Source organism: Haliaeetus leucocephalus, unplaced genomic scaffold (genome assembly GCF_000737465.1).
Source record: "Haliaeetus leucocephalus isolate CR32 unplaced genomic scaffold, Haliaeetus_leucocephalus-4.0 Scaffold173, whole genome shotgun sequence".
In the NCBI taxonomy this organism is placed as follows: Eukaryota; Metazoa; Chordata; class Aves; order Accipitriformes; family Accipitridae; genus Haliaeetus; species Haliaeetus leucocephalus.
In genome coordinates this window covers 7,693,160-7,715,727 of record NW_010972609.1, presented here as the reverse complement: position 1 = coordinate 7,715,727, position 22,568 = coordinate 7,693,160, and the positions used below count along the sequence as shown (strand labels likewise).

The window sequence follows — 22,568 nt, the reverse complement described above, 5'->3', positions numbered from 1 at the left end:
CTTTATTTCTAAGGTAGAAATTTGCAGCCTTGTGCTGCTAGTATACAACCCAGCATTACTTAGTGCTGTTTTCTGTGAAAAATAAGAGACTATGTTCTTTTCTCATTTAAATGGAGGTCTGTAGAGCCATTAAAATAGAGTAACCAAGTTGTGAGGGCAGTGGATGGTGTTGGGTTTAGTCATTCTTATTAAGTTCCTAAAATATTAATAAAATGGAAATTCATGTTATTAAAGCTTTTATTTTATATTGATTATCCAAATATATACATGCATTTTGAACTCAATCACACCCAATCTCAAATTTAGATGAATTATAAAAATGATAAAAATGCCAGTTGTTTTATATGGCTTTTTAAAATTTGTTTTGTCTGAGTTTTACTTCAAGTAGTTCTTTTGGTTTTGGTAAAACAAATATTTCTGCTTTTTGGATAAAATTTAGAATTTATATTTAAAAAATCTAAAAACACTAGGGAGATTTTCTGTTTTCAATGTGAAACCATAAATTTACCATTTAGATCCAATTCTCATGTGAAAACTTTCATTTTGAAGTAAAAGCCTTTTAACAAAAGTGTTTTGATTAGCTCTGCTGATGCATAAACTGCTCATTCAACATAAATTACTCCTGCATACAGCTGTCAGGAGTTTACTGATGCTTCTATTAAACTTCCAAAGCACTTCAAGTCATACAAGCGGGGATGCCCTCATGATTTAGGGAAAATGGTCGTCCTTAAGACGGCACATCAACAGTGTGGAGGAATGATATACTGCAGGAAGGAAGGATATACCACAGGAAGGAAGGATATACCACAGGAAGGAAGGATATACCACAGGAAGTTTTCTGATCTAAAATATAGTTTAACCATTAGCCAAATGCAAAGCTGGAGCACTCAGAATTGTTTTGCAGCTCCAGAGAGATTTATGTGTTTGTCTTCGTGTTATCAGAAGTCACAACTGACATTTTTCCCTTTTCCCTATATATTTTTTTGTATATCAGATTGTCCTTTATGCATTACTTTTTCTGTTTAGATCAGGAGTTAGAATTCTTCTATTTTTGACAATATTAGACTTCACTGGATTAATCCCAGCTATCTATAAAATCCTAGAATCGTAGAATGGTTTGGTACACAAAATCTCCAAACTTTGAAAATATTTCCTAGTACTATACTGTCATTTTGTGGAAGGAAACTTCATTTACATCTGGATTGACAGATACTGGCTTTCACCCCATTTTAGGATAGACAGCACAGTGTGATAGTGGGAGATAACAAGAGAGGTAAGGATTTGTGGGGAAAAAAATGCTCCAGAGATTTACAGAAATAAAAAGTCAAGACACGCTGTAGTGGCACTACTGAAATAAAATGCTTCCATGCAAGAATAAAAATATATACTTTATAGAACACTATATCTGGGGGTGGGGGGAAGCAACAGAAATCATCAGGCTATCATCATATTCTATTCCTGGGAGGCATGTCATCAAACTACTTAAGTTAATATGACTTTTAACTGTAAGGCTCAAATAGTACATCCACGCTAATAAAAGAAAGATTACACTTAAAAAAGCACAGAGCTACCAGAACATGGTATTTTCATTTCTTTTTATGGCTATATCTCTTTGCAGTAGTAGATACCGTAGAATGCCCAGAAAGTTCTACAAGAATTTATCGTAACTACCACAGCTTATGACTAACTAGATTTTTTAAAAGTCTAAACCCAGAAATGTTAATTATTAAAATTACACTCCTGTTCCCTTGTGAGCAGTTGACCATGGAACCTGACTTTTTTAAAGACAAAGCATTTTCATCGTCACCACATAACAAATAATCTGCAAGAAAGCAAGAGATCTCATCCAAAAAATTGAGTACATAAATCTGAACAAGATACTTACTTTAATTGACGTGCTTGCATTTCTTATACAGATAATGTATTTTTTCTCTGAGAACTGGCTTCTTTTTGCCTTTGTTATATTTCCTATGAAAGCTTTTACTTTAAAGAAGGTAATTTCTAAGAAAATATAATTGGAATTTGACCATTTCTTAGTTTTAGGACTTAAAGATAATTTTTTTTACTTGTAATTAATGTAAGGAAAATATCACTTATTGTGGAATCTCTAAAGAATGAGCATTTTACATTTACATCTGTCTGTGTTATATAAATTCAGGTCCTGATTACTTCTTGCAAGAGTAATACTGTTGGCCATGATATAGTGTGCAAATGCCAATTCATATGTGCTGCTTTCCTCCACTTCTTCCTGCAGTTTCACTGAAATATCTCACTCTTAACTATTAGAAATTGTTTTGCATTCCAAAAGGCTTCAATCCAAAAATGTTCCCACCACCAGTCTGAGCTCTGCATTCTGATTTTGTTCTCACTGCATTTCACTGGCTTCCACCATGGCTTTTGCAAAATTTTTGTTCATCCGTTTATGCTTTACGTGGCATCTCAAGTAAGGTCAGTTTCTGAAGAAATAATGAGCTACCAGATGTTAACAAGTGATCACAGGAATACTGAGATCTCTGTACATTCATTAAACTTGGTCAGATGTGCATGAGTTTTTCAACTCATTGATTATCAAGTCATTTTTCCAAAAGATGGCAATACAAGACCTTCATAGTTAAACAGCTATTATAACATTCTAACCACAAGTAAAACATTGCATGAAAATCTCAATCTGAATACTTAGCATGCAGTGAAATTAACCCAATTTAAAACAAGGTATTGTAATCGGTATCCTACAAGATGAACTGCAATCGATACATAACATTTCCCACATTTTGCACTTGTTAAAAAAATGAATCCATTGATCAAATTCACTCAGACAACAAAATGATTGAGCATGCTGCTTCCCTCTGTTCAGGCAAATCCTGAAATCACGTTCTACTATTCTGTGCCAGCAAATGTTTGTAACATGTGATGACACTGTGCAGCATCCCCTAAGAGCACAGAGGGACACGTATATACGGGTGTTTTAGTTGAGACCAGAGGTGCACTTCTGAGGTGGATTTCCCATTGTGCTTCGGTTCATATCCCGGAGCAATCTCCGAGTGCAGACCTGATTTCTTTCTGAGCAGTCTAGCCTGGAGCTTTTTCCCTGCGGTCCCGCTGCTGGCAGGCAGCCACGCTCCATGCGACCAGCGCGGTGGCCACCCAAAGCAATCTTCCATCCCCAAAATTTGTCACTTCCTCAGCACTGTTTCGCTCTACAGATCTGCTCCTGTTGCAGCATATTTCTTACAGATGTAGATAGCTTAGGTAGCTATCATTATGAAGAGTGTTTGTGGATATAAATACATAGTCTATAGAGATTGTAATGCCTTCACCATAGAATTAAAATAGGGTTTTAAATTTAGACAAGACATACCTCACAGAAAATCTTCTTAAAATATTCCCAGAGCGCCTATTTAAGGCAAAACATGGGCCATACAATACAACATTACAACTTTTATTCTTATAAAAATATATCTGTAGTTGTTGAGAGCCACTTAGGGATTTAAAAAATACTTTCAAGCATCTCAAAATTTAAATCAACTCATCTGTCAGGAGAAAAGCACATCATAATTCTTCAGAAAAAACCTCATATATTTTCTTTTAGGATAACATAGATCCAGTGAGATGGCAAATATAACCACATTTCACTCATCCCACTTCATTACAATGGCAAGTCACTGAGAATAAATTTGTAACTCAGACAGTTCATCAGCCTATTCCTTGGTTCAATTCTTCATGCTTTAGCTACTGGCAATTTTATATCCTTTTATTTTCAGTTGTTCATGATGACCTGTTATCAATGAGACAGGCTTGTATAAACTTAATTATTTCTTCGCTGGAAGTTTTATTTTCCTGGATGCAGCTGTTATTGACTGAAATCATGTTATTGTGAATTCAGTGTACTTCAGGTACAGTGATGTTGCTGTTACAATGGCAATGACTAGTTTGGTTTTTATGGCCGACTTCCCAACCATGTGTTAGCCAAGTAATGTTCACACTACTGTGGTCAAAGATATGTTGATATCGTAAGGTATTAAATACAGTTAACAACATAACATAAGCTATTTCCGCCCCCACCAAGAATCCCTAAAATGGTCCTTAAGGTTTGCTTCAGGCAACAATTTGACACTGTCTTGGTATGTTAGTTATTTAAGCTTCATTTTTAATCATTTTTTCTTTTTGAACTTTTTGTGCTATCCACTTTACTGCATGGAGAGAGGCTGTACTCTCACAAATCCTATTTATGTAACTACTTACATGAGGAAAGTCAAATGTATGAAATTGTCCCATATGCTAAATGAATAGTTACACACCAATGAAATTATTTTCACCTTAGCTTTGGAGTAAATCAACTAACATTAATGGCATTACCGTGCACGCTGACAGAAGAATTTATCTGTACTATAGATATTAATTGATTTTTTTTAAAGAAAACACTCTAAAATTGAAGGAATATTGAACTTTGTGAGTAAAGATCATGTCTCCATGGAGCCTTACAGTACTGTTTTGCTGCTTCTGCATTAGTACTGCTATTAATTTTATAGTGCATTCTATATAATGATTCAATATGTAATATATTCTGCAGGGGCCATACTATTCACAGTTCTGCTGCTGTATTAAAGGAAAGAAAATGTCTTTCAAAAATCTATTGTAACATCAAAACATTATTGGTGTCCAAAATAGCATGTGTTTTTTTTAGAACAGGGCTGTGAGCTCCTCTGTCCGTGCCTTTCACACCCCAGCTCCCTAAACGCAGAGCCACCGAAGTTCCACTCTCACAAACGCTCTGAAGTCACCAGAGTTACACCCACAGTATAACAAATAGTTGCCCATGTGACCTACATTATATTATTTTCTTTTCATTAAAGTAATGTCCCAGTCCTTCAGATGTCTTCACCCTTTCCTCACTAGGAGATTGAACAGCTGCTTGGCTTTATAGTACACTTTTCTTTTATAACAAGAGAGTTAACTACACTCACTTTTCTCTGTTAAAAGAAACTTAAAGGTAATGCAACCACATGCACGTCATAAGGGGTTCAATGGGTTAAATGCAGCTATGGAAGGATACATAAACTTATAAAGCAAGAAAATATCTGAACCTTACTTTCTTAAAAGTAGAGAGGAAGTGGAAGATAAATGCAGCATTCAATCAATTAGGAGAAAATGTCTAACAAGTATGCAAGAAAAATGAGCATTATAAGGAATACAAGGAGTAGCAATAAATAATAAGCTTCCTTATTTCTATATAACCCTCTGCTGACTCTTAGTCACACTAGGTGAAATTATACATGCATGATTTATTTTTCAAATCATTAGGTGGAACTGTGTTTATAAGCAATTTGTATAATCAAATGTTAATGATATACAGTGGATAGATGATTAAAGGACTATGATGTGAGGTTTTCTTATCACTTTGGAGAAAACAACAAATAAAATTTAAACTATGCCCATTACAGCTGGTTAATTGCAGTTAATGGCAGTATTTTGCCATTCAGAATGCCAGTTAAACCCAAATACAAGTATGCGTGCAAACATCTTTTTTTAATTCTCAGCTGGGTAGTCTGAGGACTTGATTAATTAAGCAATTGAATAATTTACTCATTTCTAATGTATATTTTTATAAATTACATTCTGATAGCAATATCAGCTATTTATGGGCAGTGCATTGCATGGCAGGACAGGAAATCATTTCAGCATTCTTAGTGGGATGGCAAAAGAGTTACATCAACTGAAAATGGGCAACTAATCTCAGTATTTACTCACCTAGACATCACACAAAACTAAACTTTTGTGACTACATAATATTTTAAAAGAACTACAGGTACATTTTCATTGCATGTGAAATATTTTAAGTGGCTGGATAGGAACTGGAATGACGGCAAAATTCAAAACCCCGTCTTCTTCACTGAAGTTGATTAAAGAAAGTTAGTAGGTACTTTTCAATGAACTTTAGTTTGTATGCTATGAGGAGTTTGGTGTGGTACTTGTGACTAATTCTATCAACCCTTAATAAGATGCTCTAGGAAGACTAATTCACAGAATTAACTTAGAGATGTTGTCAGGTCTCTAGTCTCCAGGGCTCTGGGCATTTAATTATTTTTTATCTAAAGCCTCTCTGTTATCAAAGCTGAAAGGTGCATTGATTTGAATCTTCCCCTCTCAATGCTGATTAATATAGATTTAGTAGAGAACAGCATTTGGCACTGCCATTGGCAGTCTGAGTTAGACACAGCAAACGCCTGGCTCCAGAGGAAAACAGAAAGCGAGGATTTCTGTTCGGGTTTGGTGCATAGGTGGCTCCACGCTGACCCAGGTGATGGCAGCAAGTTAACGACACATGCGGCACATCCTCTTGCTGGCACAGAGCAGCCTGGGAGAACGGCTGTGCAAACAGGTGAGATAATTTCATAATGACACGACTAAATGGACCATATTTTCCTTACGTGGATTTCCTAAACAGTTAAACAAACACTACCAGCTCTGAACAAGTCATGTACTTTCTGGCCCTACGAAAAGTGTAGCATTCCCTACAGAATTAAAAAAAAAAAAAAAAAAAAAAAGCATTTCTGTAGGAAGGTCATTTAAGGTGCAATTATAGCATGTAGGCGGTTGAGGTGGTTTTATTTTGGTGCATTCAAGCAGCAGCTGATGCAAGATTTGGCAGCAAAGGTGTTGGTGTGAGTTTGTGCCAGGGACTGAACACATGTCGGGGGGTAGCCTTGTCTGAAGGCTGCACAGCTGCACCTTCTCTGCTCTTTTTGTTCTCGCTGGCTCAGACCTGTGCTGCTGCAACGCGTAATTTCAGCTCATACCAACCCTATCTGAAATGCCTGAAAAATGTAGCTGGCATAAACTGCTTCACTACTTTAACCTTAATATTTATAATAATTAACTGCAGTGAACCATCTCAAAATTAAAGCATGACATAAGGGAATAAGCAAGTTGTTGACACTAGCTTGGTTTTACCAAAATCAGAGGCAACAAGTAAACAGGGAGAAACAAAAATCTTTTTTTTTTCCTCTAGTAAGATCACTGATCGAGGCCATGGAGCTACTCTGCACATCTGTTTCTTTTTCCGTCAACAGTCTCCGCATTAAGCTCTCCAAAACAAATTACTCCAAATGTAGGTAGCACAACAAGGTACTGATTTTGAATATAGCCTATAAATATTTTGTAATATAGGTCTTTCTTATTAAAGGAAAAATGCCAGCTTTAGTTGTGGCACATGTCCACATATGCAGTTTAGAATAGAATAGATAATTCAAATAGATGAATAGGTAAATTAATTTCTCAAACTCTCCAAATAGATAGGTATAAACATCAATTACATAAATCCTAAAAAAGATTACTTCTGAAAGACTTTCAGATCTTAGATTCCTCAAATAACATATTTATTTTATAGGACAACACAAAAGGAAATGTCTACTTGAAATCTTCATTCTAAAACACTACTCCTTTTATTATGAATGTAATGTAAATGTATGTAATTTTGTCCTATTTCTAGCACAGAGAAATTAAGCAAGTAATGGAAAATCAATTTCAAGTAGACCTAACAAATTATCATTTACTTTTAAAATGCATTTTGGGGTGAACAGAAACATTGTTTCTTAAGTTGAATTCAGTAAATATCAGTCAATAAAGAAGACAAATCTAAGTGTTTAATTTTCAAAAATCACCTAATTCATGCATCCTATTTTAGGTAATGTGAAGGTGTTTAAAAAAGAAAAAAAAGGCTAAAAATCTGGAAATAGAACAAAATATTTTTGTTGGCCAGGAACAGTTTCTCTTCCAAGGCAGCCAGGGAACTGAAAAAGCTATCGTCATTGCATAGGTGCCACAAAGTAGTGTCAGAGTGATTTCTGACTAATGAGAGCATGCAACTGATGTGTACTTATTCCACACTTACCCCTTCCCCATCTTCCAAAGCTGGTTAACTCAGTCTTTACCAAACATTTTAGAGATTAATCTCTTTCAGAGAACTCTTCTGTCTCTCCTCCCTTTTCTGGAGGGAAAAATCCTAGTGATTGCTTTCTTTCTCTGGCCAATAAATATTTAATTATTCCATGCAAAATATCAAGGCTTGAGCTAGAAGAACATGACACGTGACAGTAAAGGGCTCTCACTGTGTAGATTGCTGGTTTGAATTTTACATTCAGAGGTAGGCGTTACCATTCAAATCTCATCAGGAGGAAAAGAGAATTAAACCTAGACCTTACAAACACCAGGAAAGTCTTCTCCACCTTTATTTTGCTGACCACATGGGTGTGTGGCTGACTTACTTAAAAGTTTTACATGAAGATCAGTCCCTTACTGATAAAACAGGCAGGGCAACAACTAAATTATGGAAGTTAATATGGTTTAGTTGTAATCCGTTGCCTAATAGAGGTCCTCTTACCCTTGTGAAAATGTAGCGAGCTTTGGGAACTCTGAACTTTGGTTGTATTTTTATGCATTTAGTAATGTTACTAATAGCTATTTAAGTATGTAAACACTTCGGGAACAGAAGGTTTGAGAATTAGGTGTTTACAGCAAATGGTTGCCTAAATGCCTTTCAATGTCCTTTTGTAAATTGGCCTCTCTGTGAAGTTCACAAAAGTTGCAACATGTGAGAATGTCAACAGAGAGGTTTAGCAACACATCATGTTTACATGGATAATGCTCATGTTTCAGCTTTCTGCCATCGGATGGAACTGATTAGATAATATTGGTAACATTACTGTAGTTACAAATTGTTATTAAAGCTGTTTTCACTGCTGAAGACTTCTTTTAAGTATACAACTGTATACATAACCTTTTACACAAGGATATTTATCAGTGAGACACCACCACATTAAGGCTGTGTGAGTTGTAAAGAGTAGAATATCAGACACAATAAATTAAAGTCTTTCACAGTGAAGTATAAGACAAGCAGAGGGAGTTATTTTATTACATTTCAGAAGACAGTGAAGAGTTCCATTTCTGACTTAAGTGGTTGTCCATCTTAACATCTAAGTAATCATTCAGTGATCTAAGTATAGAGGCTACTTTAAGGAGGAGAAGTTTTGTGGGCACAAGAATAGCAGAAGATTACAGGAAAGTAAAAAAAACCCCAAAAGTAAAAAATGTAAGTAAAAAAGAAGTAAGATGAAAAACAAACAAACACTGAAACCCCAAACAGATGAAACTCCCTACTCCTCTGTGGCTTGGCTTTCAATTCCCAAATGCTGTAATGAAGACTCATTAATCATAGCAAATTCACTTCAGGATCAAAACATTCAACAAACATTTTTTGCTCAAATTGTGCCAAAAGAATTCTGGAAAAAAGCAAAGATTGAAAGAGCTTTCACTCAAGAATAAAGGAAGGAAAATGCAAAAGAGTATGTCAGCATTTTTTTCTCCAGCTAGTATGATCCATCAACTCAGACGTATTTTGGATCAGAGCATTTTTCGTTTCCCATCACCTTTCTATAGAATCCTTTTCGTTTGATTTCTGGAACAGTCTACTTTGTTGCCCAGTTTAGTCATTTTATCTGTCTCGATGCTGAAAACCATACTTGGGAACATCCTGTTGCATTTTATGATATCCTCCTTGCAAGCCAGGAAAACCAGCCCTAATATCTTTGTAGTCAGAGAAAAGATATCAAAGATACGTAAAACTTGAAATGGACAGGGATTGATGGGATAATTTGTAGGGGATGATGAGGTAACCATACTAACTTACAAACTGTTTGGACTAAATTGTTCTGTTCATCTGAAGTATAAAAGAATAGGCCTCCTTTTCCGCTAAGCTTCACTTTCGAGTGCTTGCTGGAGTGTTTTCAGGTAATCTCCAAACAAATGGGGAAGAGCTGCTTAAGTGGATGAGAAAAAGACTAAGCTCTGCACACAGTCAAGAGGCACAGCAAAACCACAGGACCATGACTACTCGCACAAACAACACGGAGGGATGAAATGGAAACAGGAGAGACATAAGGAAGGAGAGGATAATTTTCCAAACTTCAAATAGTTCAGAATTATAATAAAAAAAATGTTTATCACTTCAATGTGCGCTGGTTGTAACTGAGAATGGGCTGAGGAGGTAAAAAAGTTGGAAAGCAGTGGCATTTTTGCATAAAAGAAAAACACAAATGAGAGAGGAGTATGAAAAGTAATGCTGGTGAATATTTCAGAAAATAACTAACCTTTGAATGTCAGGTACTCTCACTGTGCTATTTTCCTAGATAAAATATCTTGAATTTTTGCATTGAAATACATTGCCTATAGGTTGACATACTAATCTAAGATAATTAAAAAAACGGAAAAAAATTAACAATTAGAAAACACATGAGGTTCTTAGTAATAATTACAATCATACTGCTGGAGACCCCTATCCAAACATATTCTTTCTCCTAACTAGGGCTGCAGACTGAAACTTTGGCAGGAAAGGAATGGGAAATAGGCAGCTAATTTATGCAGGGAAGTGAGGTCATCTTGCCAGTTTTTTAGAATCTGAAAGGTTTTAGGACAGAAAGTTAAAGATACTTTTTCAGCGGGTTTTTTTTTGGTGTTTTGTTTTTTTTTTTCCAAATTAAGATTGCCTTTTTATGTATCAGGAAAAGCCAGAAAGAATACATGAAAATACCTGGAAAGACACACTATCTGTACCAGTATTTAATAATCTATAAGGTCTGAGTGTTTAATAATGGAATACATGACATACTGGAGAATAATTTCCATCCTACATCTGATCCATGTTTGCATTTATCAGTGTTAAGCTATATGTACACAGAAGTCCACATTCTGCACTGTTGCATAGGGCTGAATGCCTTCCTGGTTTACAGGAACTACAAAAAATTGATTAGACAAAACAATTACCATTCAAATACTTCTCCCTTTGCCGATACTAAGAAAGAACCATATACTTATACGGGACATGTTTTTGAAATGTCAGAAACTACCCAGAGAGATATCTATTAATGTGTGATTCCTGTCCAACTATCCATTTTCAATTCTGTTCTTTTTTTTCAGAGAGCTGAGAACTATATGGTGAAATGATATTCCTTGTTCTGATGTGGTATCTTGGCTTGGAGGTCCTGCCATTTTGGAAAATCAGAGATCCACCTGAAGAATTTGCTTTCTCCTACTCCCCAACCATACTGTTATATAAAAGAAAGTTACACGTATGATAATGCCTTTCCCTGATGGTAAGGAATCACAGAGGACATAGTGACCATGAAAAAACAGGCAGCTGTAAAAACAGCCAGTGCCCTGACAACACTACATGGCTTGGATTTCAGCATATTAAAGACAATCCGGCTCATGCCAAGATGTGGAACTGACAGCTTCCCCTGTGGCCGACAACGGACTCTCCCCCACACCTCCCCAAAGGGTCCCGTTTTTCTTCTCGTAACTGACTCTGTAACTCACATTACGGACTGGGACAAAGTGATCAGGATTTGTGCTTATTTTCTTCTGGTGGATTATCCCGGGAAGCTCTTATTTAGATTAAAGTGCTTGTTGAATGAAAAAGTGGGATGTCACAATAAAGGTGTCTGGATTAGAAATAAAGGGATAATGAATACAGACCTCCCCTTCCCCCCCTCCAACCCATATATTTTAGGGAAGAGAATTCAAGGCAAGGTTTTTAAAGGTATTAGCTCCTGTGGAACTTGGTGCATACTATTTTTAAAAGTCTTGCCTTCTTTCTCCCCAGATTATTCTGTTATGGCTTGATTATTTTACAAGTGCCAGATATGCAGATTTGGATACCAGTTGTACTATCTGTATTTGCTGTATTTTATCCTCCATACTGCCAAAGACCAATGATTTGCAGCTGAGTATGAAAGTAAAATTTGATTCTGCCTGAAACACAGCTGAGAAGAAGGGAGCAATGAGCTGTGCTCTTGTTTATAGAAGTAAGGTAAGAAAAACTACTTTCATTTGACAGCATGCTGTATACTGATATCATTACGCTCAAGGAAGAAAACATTCCCTGCGAGTACTTTAAAGTCAGAATTTCAGACATGCAACTTGGTAATACAAGCATAAGCAAGAGCAAAATGTTTTATTACTTGGTCTGGCACTCCTTCTCATGCTACCAATATTGCGCTCTTGGTTAGGCAACCATAAAACTAGTTCACAGAGATCACCCAAAACTGTCACCTGCACGCAACAACTCAGGAGAGTTTTTTGCATGCTGGTGCCATGGATAAGAAACTGATTGGAGGATAATGAATATGAGTGATAGGAAAGGAAAAAAAAAAAAAAAAGACAGACAGTGACAAAGAGCAGGCACATATAGGAACTGAGGAGAGGGATGATCTTGAAGTTCTTTTCCAACCTAAACGATTCTATGATTCTATTCTATGATTCTATAATAAAAAACAGACAGTGAAGTATGGCAGGATATAGTTTCCACAGCATTATATTGTACTGGTAGATGACAGTATGTTAAAGTATATTAGCGTTAAATGTAATTAACAGAAAGCATTTCAGAAAATTACTTAGTGTCGTTGTATCCTTCCCTGCTCAGGGCTAGCAACTTGTCTCCGCCCCTACTCTAACTTATTGTATCTGAACTTATGGCCGAAACCAAAGAATTCTCCCCGGGGAGGCACTTTGTGCCCACTGGATCTGCACTGAGAAGTCTCTATTTTCTTCTCCCTAAGCAGAAGAAAAGCTCCCAGTTATATTTCCCGTCTTATCTCCGGTGTCATGAACCAAAGGCTTTCGGCATCGCCGTCAGATTTAGACACAGACTTACACACTTCATGCCCTCAGTCTATACAGAGCTTGAAACATTACTTAATGAGGTACGACTGGCCTCAGGAGTCACAGTCTCATTGACCGGCATTGACAGAGTAGAAGAAAAGCCATTTAACTCCATGATGAATCCACGAGAGGTGCCCGGCCAAGACCATCCTCCCACACGTTACTAGGGGTGATGAGAGTGGAAACGCAAGGGCTCAAGATGTGGGCAAGAATTAGCAGCTTGCCTTGCTGCAGCCTTTGCAAGGAGAGGAGATGCTGCAATCTCCCTCGCTGTTTTGGAAAGATGGGAGAGGACCCAGCAGCCACGGGGGCAGGCACAGCGCCCACCCTGGCTGGTGCTTGCCCTGCGTGGGCAGCCGGGCTGGTGCCTGGGGCTGTGCTGAGCCTCGCTGCAGGCTCCCATCTGGTTTCTTTTCTCTCGGGTTTCCCCTGAAAGGGGTGAGTCTCACTGAGCTGGTGCCTGCGATGAGCAAATACCGAGCCTGTAAGTCTCCTCTCTGTGACAGTGTCTGCCACCACCTATATGTGAATGTCCCTTGCGCTCCATCCAGCATCGTTACTCTCAGCTACCACGTTGACCTGGGTAGCAGCCTCGTGTCTGCGGTGCCTCATCCTGGATTCTCCACAACAGCGTGAAAATCGATTAATACTCTTACAGCCCTCTCACAAGTTTTAGAGGTAATTGTTCCCCTCCTCTCTCTGATTTTAAGTGTAATCGCTGTAACTAACTTGGTACTGTAACTTGGATAGGGTTAGCAATAAAAATCACTATATGGAATGGGGAGGTAAACTTTGAAGTGAGAACAGGCTGAATTTGCCAACTTTTGACACTTCAGGCCTCCTAAGATCGGCTCACAAGTATTATGCATTTTATAATTGCTGTAAAACACATTTAGGAAGGTTTTTAGGCTGTGCTTATTATGACACATTGTAATGCCACTTTGGCACCACTATCACACCGTATTATACATTAGATATATAACTAATGATTATGCAAAAGAAGATTATTCATGACTTTTAGTCAATTCTTGATTAGTAAGATTGCTATGTTATGCATAATAATAGATCAAATGTTTATCTTGAGGAGTCATTATCCAGTACTTGCACAGTTCTAATCTAAATTCCAAGAAGCACCATCCATAACAGCAAATGGGAAATTAACAGCAGAAGTTAATAGCTGTTGAAAATTTTGTCTTCTTTTGAAACTTAGCTCATATTTCTAAACGGAATCAAAAAGAAGGACATCATGGCAAAATATAATAAAAAATTATTTAAGAAGCCAAAAATCTAACACTACCTGTAAAGTGAAGGAACACAAAATCATAGAATCATAGAATGGGTTGGGTTGGAAGGGAAATTAAAGACCATCTAGTTCCACCCCCCTGCCATAGGCAGGGACACCTTCCACTAGACCAGGTTGCTCAAAGCCCCATCGAGCCTGGCCTTGAACACTGCCAGGGATGGGGCAGCTACAGCCTCTCTGGGCAACCTGTTCCAGTGTCTCACCACCCTCACAACAAAATATTTCTTCCTTACGGCCAATCTAAATCTACCCTCTTTCAGTTTAAAGCCATTACCCCTTGTCCTATCACTAGATGCCCTTGTAGAAAGTCCTTCTCTGGCTTTCTTGTAAGTCCCCTTTAGGTACTGGCAGGCTGCTGTAAGGTCTCCCTGGAGCCTTCTCTCCCCCAGGCTGAACAACCCCAACTCTCTCAGCCTGTCCTCATAGGAGAGCTGCTCCAGCCCTCTGATCATCTTCATGGCCCTCCTCTGGACTTGCTCCAACATTTGTTAGGGGAACCCTTGCACAGCATTTGAAAGCACAAATACCAAGATTTATTCCTTTTGATGTTACTGAAAGGTGAGAATTACCATATAGAAAAGGTAAGAATTGACTGGAAGAACATCTGGAGGATGTTGCAAAAGTGTTTGCAGGCATGTCTGTGAAAGAATATGCCTAGAAAGTATCTGAAGTTGTTCACTCTCAACTTTTTTGTGAAGTTTCTCAGGGCTGTATTAAACTAGCTATTATGACCAGGGGCAACATAGTTTAATTAGCTTTGATTTTTGTCATGTAATATATTCGGTGTATTTGAAAGACGATGGATTGAGACTCTGGAGCAGGAGATCCTCTCTCCATCTTTCTGTGAACAAAGTACAAACCCGCTCTCCTGTCAATGCCAAAGCCTTCCAAGCACCCAGAGCAGTCAGTTCCCAGTAGAATTGTTCACTTTGATATAGAAACATCATACACAAATGTTGCTTTAGGAAAGCAACTGAAATTGGAATGAAAAAATAAATGCCTTGTTTCAGAGACCTCACTGTAGTAGAACAGAGAAGTGGACAAAAGTGTCCATTTTGAAGTGTTAATTTGGAGTGAATAGAAAGAAGGCAGCAAGGAAAAAATGCTGTTCACAGCTACTACATAGCAAACACTACTAAATCCAAATACTGAAAATTTCGAGGGAATAAGACCATAAATAAAGAATTCCATTACTATCACCGTGACTGACCGCTTGCATAACACCAGCCAAAAAAAGCCAAACCCACAATTCCTGTGCAGAGCCTACAACTTTGCCTCAGGGTTAAAATATATTCAAGTGATGGAAAATCCATCTCATGTTCAGGTAAGCTGCTCTGAAGGTTAGTCACACTGTTAAAGCCTTTTCCCATACCTATAGTGAGAATTTCCATGTCACAAATTTCCTTAGCTTCCATGCTACGAGGGATTTCATAGGGTGGGTTTTTTCTAGATTAAAGAGGGATCAGCTATCAGAAATCTTTTCACTATTTAAGCTGTGCTCACCTCCTAACCTTTTTTTTTTTTTTTTTTTTTTTTGTGGGGGGGGGGGGGGGATAAACTGAACAGCTTAAGTCCTAAGCTGCTTAAGAGTTTCTAAGCCTCTTACGGTAAGGGATGTTTTCTGAAAACGGAACTCTTCTGCAGCTTTTTTCTGACTAACATCCAAATTTTCACATACTTTCAGAAATACCGATGACAAAACCAGACACAGTGTTCCACCAACTGCTTCCCTTATGCTCTTTACCGACAAAACAGCACTACCTGGTCCCTATGATCTTGCAGTAGGCTGATTGCCCAGCTTCTCCAAGGACTTAATTTGACTCTCAATTAACGGGGTGACACCTTATACCGGGTTCTCATCTTTAGTCACTTCTTGTAAGTCTCACTCATTTGGGCTTGGATAATTAGTATGAACTTTGAGCCAAGCACAGATAAGTTATGGAGGAACCACCCCCCTCCACTCCCCTCAAAAGGCAACCAGTAAATTCAAGAGTATCCGGAAAGAAGAGTTTTGTCCTGTTTTCTGCTGAGTGCCAGAGAGCCCAGAGTTAGGATCCTGGGAAGCGAGCTTGCTATCTCACTTGGTAATCAACCATGATTATAATACCATCAGGATCACTATCATAGAGTGTTTCAGGCAAGTGCTTTAAAGAATTAGTCCTTTAAGAGTTTTTTTGTTGGTGGATTGAGGATTTGATGTATTGACACAGTGCGTGACACAGGATGCTAAAAAATACTACATGTAGAATAGTACAACATATATTTGAGCAGGCACTGAATAAACATCATTGTTCAGTGAAGGCACAAACTCCATGGGATAATCCTTCTGCTGTAACAGTTAGTGAACCAAAGCATGTAAAAAATGAAGAGATGCTAAAGAGGAAAGAAAGAGAGAAGCAGTTGAGCAGTTGTTAGAAAAGAAAAAAGAAAAAAAAGACTAAAAACTCATCTATCAAAATATTTTTAGATATTTCTTTACAAGAGTGAATGATTATATGAGACAATGAGTTTAGAGCGGCCCATTAGCCAACACTCAACACAAGGCTATTGAGACATAGTATTCCCTACTTACTTACACATTTAGAGGTTGCCAGGCAGGCCACTGTGCTTTTGCCTTGATGACTGTTAAAACCTCATCGCTCTGTGAAAAGAGACAAAAGAAGAAAGTGATTGGGACAATTTTGCAATTAGAGTAATATGGTTTACAGCAAAAAAGTAAGAGGTACCAGATAAAACTGTGCCTCCAAATTCTATGAGAAATATGCTTCGTCGTCTTTGTTATCTGGGCACCTCGTGTCCTCAGCTGCACAGGGTTCATCAAGGAGCCTTTATGAATGCAGGAGGCAAGAGTAGCAAAGGCAGTCAGACCTTGGGCACAGTCTCTTTCTCTTCTGCAGGAACTGAAGTGAGCTTAAAACACCACCAGCAGTCTGCAGACTAGGTTATTTTTTGCATCTTGAGCTAAAGGCAAAGCTTTCAGAGTGATGCACAGTGATGACAGGTATAAATAAGGAGAAGAATTTTGCATTGGGGAAATACCCCAAAACAATATGACTAAACTGAGTTTGTTCTGGTAACACTATCACAGAAAGATAACTGTGCTGTATCCTGGGCTGTTAGTCCACACATAGTAGTTTATTGGCAAAAAGTATATCTTGGGCTGTTGATTTTATGACTCTGACAATCCTTGTGACCAGAGGAATTTACCAGGTTAAAAAAAGCAAGGACAGAAGAATTGCTTTTAATAGGTTACAGATCTACGGGCCAATAGGCAGACAAAAACTAGAGGCTGCTGCTCTAGGCAATCTAACACACCCTGTGAGCATGTATGATATATTATTTATTACCCTCATATGTGTAAGGATGTAAAGAGTCCATGGTGGATGCATTGCAATCTCCTCCAAGTAGAGCCATTGATAGCACTTTCTCTTTGCTCTCCGTTTACGCATGTGAAAATTATAGGGTGAAATATAGCAGCCACCTGTGGAAGCCCACAGTGCGGCAAAGCACTGTACAAAGACTATTTCTTAAAGTCTGTAAGAATTCCTGCATCAGCAGTTTTAAAATTTATATGGGTACAATAAACCGAGGACAAAGGCAGGAGACCGTTAACAAGGCTCTGATGCCCAAAAGACATCTATCACACTTTTTTAGAACCGTTTTCCCCATCTCCCTTAGGAATCCACCCCAGTAATTCACCTAAAGGAACACAAAATTCACAACTCACTCACATGATTTCTGCTGTCTTTTAAAAATATTTCCCAATTAGACTAAGAAACCCACCTCATACGTTACCAGTAATTGGCACTTCCAACAGAGCTGACCTTTCAGTTTAGTGATAATAGTGCCATTTCCTGCTTGATAGCAATAGCTCTGATACCCCAAACTAGCTCCAGTCCATACACACCCCTGTTTACAGAAAACAATTTTCACTGGTTGTTTCTACCACTCTCAGTATTTTCTGACTCCCTCTTTTTGCCAAAGCAAGGTAATTACAGCACTGAGGGGCCCTCTCTGCAACACACGAGATTTTCCGTCTCAGGAATACAGACGTGACAGGACCTCTCCCTCAACCTGAGTGGATGGATAAGCCATTTCTTGAAAATCCTTTTTATAAATACAGATGCTTGGCCAAAGGCTATACTACATTAAATGTCCTGAGCTAAGATAGCTGGAAGTCTGACTCTAGAAAGGCAAGTAAGTATGTAAAGATTTAATCAAACTCCCATACTGCTAATATAGTTGGAATAAAGAGAACTTTATGATGAAAGGGAGCAGTCAAAGAGCCCACAGCAGAGCTATGCCAGCAGGTGGATTCGCTGGGGCAGGCACTGGGTGAGTAGCAGCAGGCTGAGCCACCAGCCCAGCCCTCTCCCAGCATCCCTGCTGGGCTGGGCTGGGCCGGGCCGAACCGAACCGAGCAGAGGTACACTCCATGCAGGAGAGAGGCATCACATCCAGGTTCATCTATGGCAACCTTCTTCTCACCTCCATGCCTTCAAAAGTGGAAGAGACAGCTTTCCCCTCAAAGTGATTTAAAAGGAAACTGATTAAATGAATGAAATTAAAAGTCTGAAGTTAAAAGACATTTTTGTCTTTCTCTGTCAATGGAATTTGCCCTAATTTTTACTTTTCCTTATTTCAACCTCCTGAGATTCTCCAGCCAGGCGTATCTTCATTTACTTGCCTTGAGAACACATTTGCATTCAAAATTATTAACTGTGTATTGTACATCCCAAAGAAAGTCTGTTATGAGCATAGATGGTTGTGTTTATTAAAATAATACACTGCTTATCTAACAGAAGCCAGTAATTATGTCAGTAACATCCAAATCAGTCACGTCTGAAAACATTTTAACGTGTGCTATTCAATTAAAAATGCATACCAAGACTGGATGAACTATGATTAATAGCTTAGTAGTAAGTGCAGAGGGAAGGAAATAAGAAACAGAGCATGGTGCATTCAGACTTCCCCAAATTTTTAAGGGAGGTGAAAATTCAGATGCAAGAGCTGAATTCATGGCCACTCCCTGAGCAGTAACCAAAATCAAAAGATGCAGAATCCAGCATTCTGTTGTGCCTGGAACGAAAATACACATTTTTGGTACCTAGAGCTTCTTGACAATTACACAGGATTAAGCTGCAACTTGAATTAAATCATTGTTATTCCAGTCTGATATTCTAATTATGCAGTCATCTCTATCATGCAGATTTGTAATATTTCTAATTTTAAAAAAAAAAATTTAAAATGTAACACCTACGCTGTTATTAAAGCCTGTGTATATTTACTTCTACCTGCACTGATAGACAGATACCCAAGTAGATATTTTGTACACTAAAGAGTTTTTCTTGGTCAAGTGTTTATGTCAAGAAGATGAAATCCTGGAAGACAACAGAGTAAATTCTGCTTGCTGCCTCCTTGGGTCTGTGAGGCTGTCGCCATGCGAGGTCTGGCTGTCAGGCACCGTGTCAGCCTGGGGAACCCAGCTCCACTCGCCACTCGTGGTGCCACCAGCCTGCGTCTCTCCAACCTCCTGAAGGGAGCAGGCTCGGGGAGTTCCTCCAAAAAAGCAGTGACCTTCCTCTGCCTCCAGCCTCTCCAGCTGACCACCGCATATTTAAGGGGACGTGACAAACTTAAGCAGCCCAGGCAAAGAGATGTTATCCACCACACAAGTTCACAGCCTTGTGAACAATCTATAGGTAGGGACAAGCTATAGAAAAGATACCGTGCTTTGATTTGCGGGCCAATCTCTTTAGCTATAATTTATTGGCAGATGGTGGAAACTGAGAGGATATGAAATGCCTGAAGAGAAACCCACAAATTAATAATATACAACTAGTTGCTACAACCCAACTGCCTTGAATAACCCAATTGCACAGACTTTACAATAGAGGCATAAAACACCACATAAGTTTTAGAAATGTTAGTTACCATTTTCTTAGGGCTTGCTGTATTACATTTGCACCCATTTTTCTCTCCTCTTCATATTCCCAAAGTTTTGCTTTGATTTTTGAAGTAAACAAACTCTCAAATTCACGTCAAAATATGGCAAAAAGAACTAGGATGTTTCACTGTTGTATGTTGCAAGTTGTCTTGTCATCATTTATGTACTTGGCTGGGAAGCAAGGATTCCCACATAATGAAACTCTTAGGTTTTGAAAAGGAAAACTAAATCATTTGCAAAATGATGGAGTGTCAAAATGTTACAATGTCAGAACAAGTTAATGGAAAGGCCACCAATGCTCTTGCTTGGAGCTGCTGAAAATCCTTTTGGTAAAGTCTGATACACACCTCTTCCAACAAAAAAAAGGAAAAAAAAGGCGGGGGGGACAGGGAGAAATTTGTCAAGCTATATTATGCCTCTGTGCATGTGGAAGTTGTCAAGGAGTGAATTTGGGATTACCTGTCAGTTTTTACAGAGATATACAGGAGGGAAGTTGCTACCCTCTTTCCTATTCCCATTTAAGGAGGTATTCTCCTTGAGTACAAATCATGGAATTGATACTTGGGAATTTGTGATTGAGTTTTTGCTCAGCTTCTTTTGGGCATACCGGTATGATGCAATGGAATACAGGTATGAAATTCTCGCATGAGGGGAGTGAGGGCAGGCGGCACCGTGCGGCGCCGCTGCTCAGTCCCGGCACACCGCAGTCACGCATAGGCAGTTCTCACGGGATCAACGCGCCCCGTTCCTCGGCAGCTTGCCTGCACCGCTGTGTCTGTGCCTCTGTTTGCGGTGAGAACGTGCTACCACTGATGCAGCATCTCTGCTACTCCTGTAAGTAGGAAGTCACGATTTAATAATTAAATTAGTATAGGCTTTCAGGAGCCTTCATGGTAAATCCCTCTGAAAAGTGTATTTAGGCATAATCACTTACAAAACTTAGTATAAAATCTTTGTAGAGCCTACTGATACCTCTTCTCCAATTTCAGTTATTAGTTCAATGATATGATTCTAGTTTCCAGTTGAAATAGAATGATCCCTTCTCTACACACTTAAAGCTTGCTCAAAAAGCCCAGTGGAGCCAAAGTAGTTTCTAGATTGACTTCAATATATTTTGGATTGTGGCCTAAATTAAAACATGCAAAAATAGCAAACAATTATCCTTTTCTCCAGATCCGTGTTCTACATTTGTGTTTCAAGATGGGGGTGGGTGGTTGACTCAATAGTGGTTCCCTATGAAAGTACTGTCTTCCAAAAAGCCCTAATAGCATGATTTTAAAAAGTTGATAATGTCATTCTAATACAGACAGCCTTACTGACAATCTGAAGTTGGTAAAAATTAATAATTTACTTTACATCCATTTGTTCCTGCAATGTACAAATGAACATGCACGCAGAATAAAGTCATTAAATGGCAACAAATAGAACCCTGTGGTATGAAACCACTGCTAAATTAGATCGTTCAGCTGTGCATTTTACAAAAGATTAAAACCATTTCCTCATCTTCAAGAACAGAAAGTGGGACAAAGCTCAAAAAAGCAGCATGGAAGATAGAATTTGATTTAAAGTCTTTCTCAACCAAGGGGATTTAAACCACCTTGGTTAAAGGGTAACATCCATTAAAATGTAATGAAAGCTTTCAGCAAAAGTTTTAAGTACCATCTGAATACCTTTAGAATAAAAGAGATTAGTAGGATCTGGAAAGCCACGTAAACTATTTCATGTGCTCCTGCTGCTTTTTGGTAACCGACGTGATTAGTATCTTTTCTGTACTGGAAGTTATTTTTATGAGTAATTTTTATTACTATTTTTATTTTATGTGTGCCAAATAACATCAGAAAATGTTACTGTGCAGATCACTTAGCACTTCGTAATAATGATTTGATTTGGTTCAGCTAAACAAATGACAGTATGTTATCTGACATCAAAATCAGAGTCAGATTGAATGAACTGTGGGAATGAAAAACACCTGTTTTGAGCCAGAGCTTAATTTCACCCATTTCACACCACCACCGCTTGGCATTCATTCGATTGTTTTAGAACAGAGAACATTTAATTCCTTTCACAACACTCGTCCTCATAATATGTGAATGCCTTTCTATCCACAGTGGACTCATTTTCACAAGTTTCTTAGAAAGTAGAAAAAGCAACATTATCCTCAATTCACAGATGATGAATCAAATGTCTTCTGGAAACTAACCTGCATATCTGAGTTTTAAGATAGCATCTCCACTGCAGGATCATCCTTTCCCTCAAAAATTAATTTGTTATAGAAGGAGCAAGAGATAAGGAGAGAATGAAAAAGTGTAGTATAATGCACAGTATGTCTTCCGTGGGGAATCAAATGCTATGAAAATGAGACTAATATAGTGCTTTAGAGGGATAGTTGGCTGCTCTTAAAAGCCTATCGGTCTTCTATGATTAGTATAAATAGACCTTATTCCACCTCCACCCTATGCAGGCACACAGAAATCACTTCAGGATGTGAAAAGCGTGTGTTCATTATCCCTGAGACTTCTTCAGTACATGAAAATAGTTTCAGGCTGACAGAAGTCTTCAAAACCTCAAATTTTGGCTCCTTGTTGCTACATACCCTGAAGAGTT

General features: G+C 38.3%; 1 protein-coding gene across 1 annotated transcript in view; it reads right to left on the bottom strand.

Moving 5' to 3' along the window:
* The window catches only part of SPON1 (spondin 1, extracellular matrix protein), a 201,241-nt gene that overhangs the window by 16,704 nt on the left and 161,969 nt on the right, over window positions 1-22,568 (bottom strand). Inside the window, exon 7 of the mRNA XM_010563762.1 lies at window positions 16,594-16,658. Within this exon, the coding sequence (XP_010562064.1) occupies window positions 16,594-16,658 (65 nt within the window). The remainder of the gene's footprint in view (window positions 1-16,593; window positions 16,659-22,568) is intronic.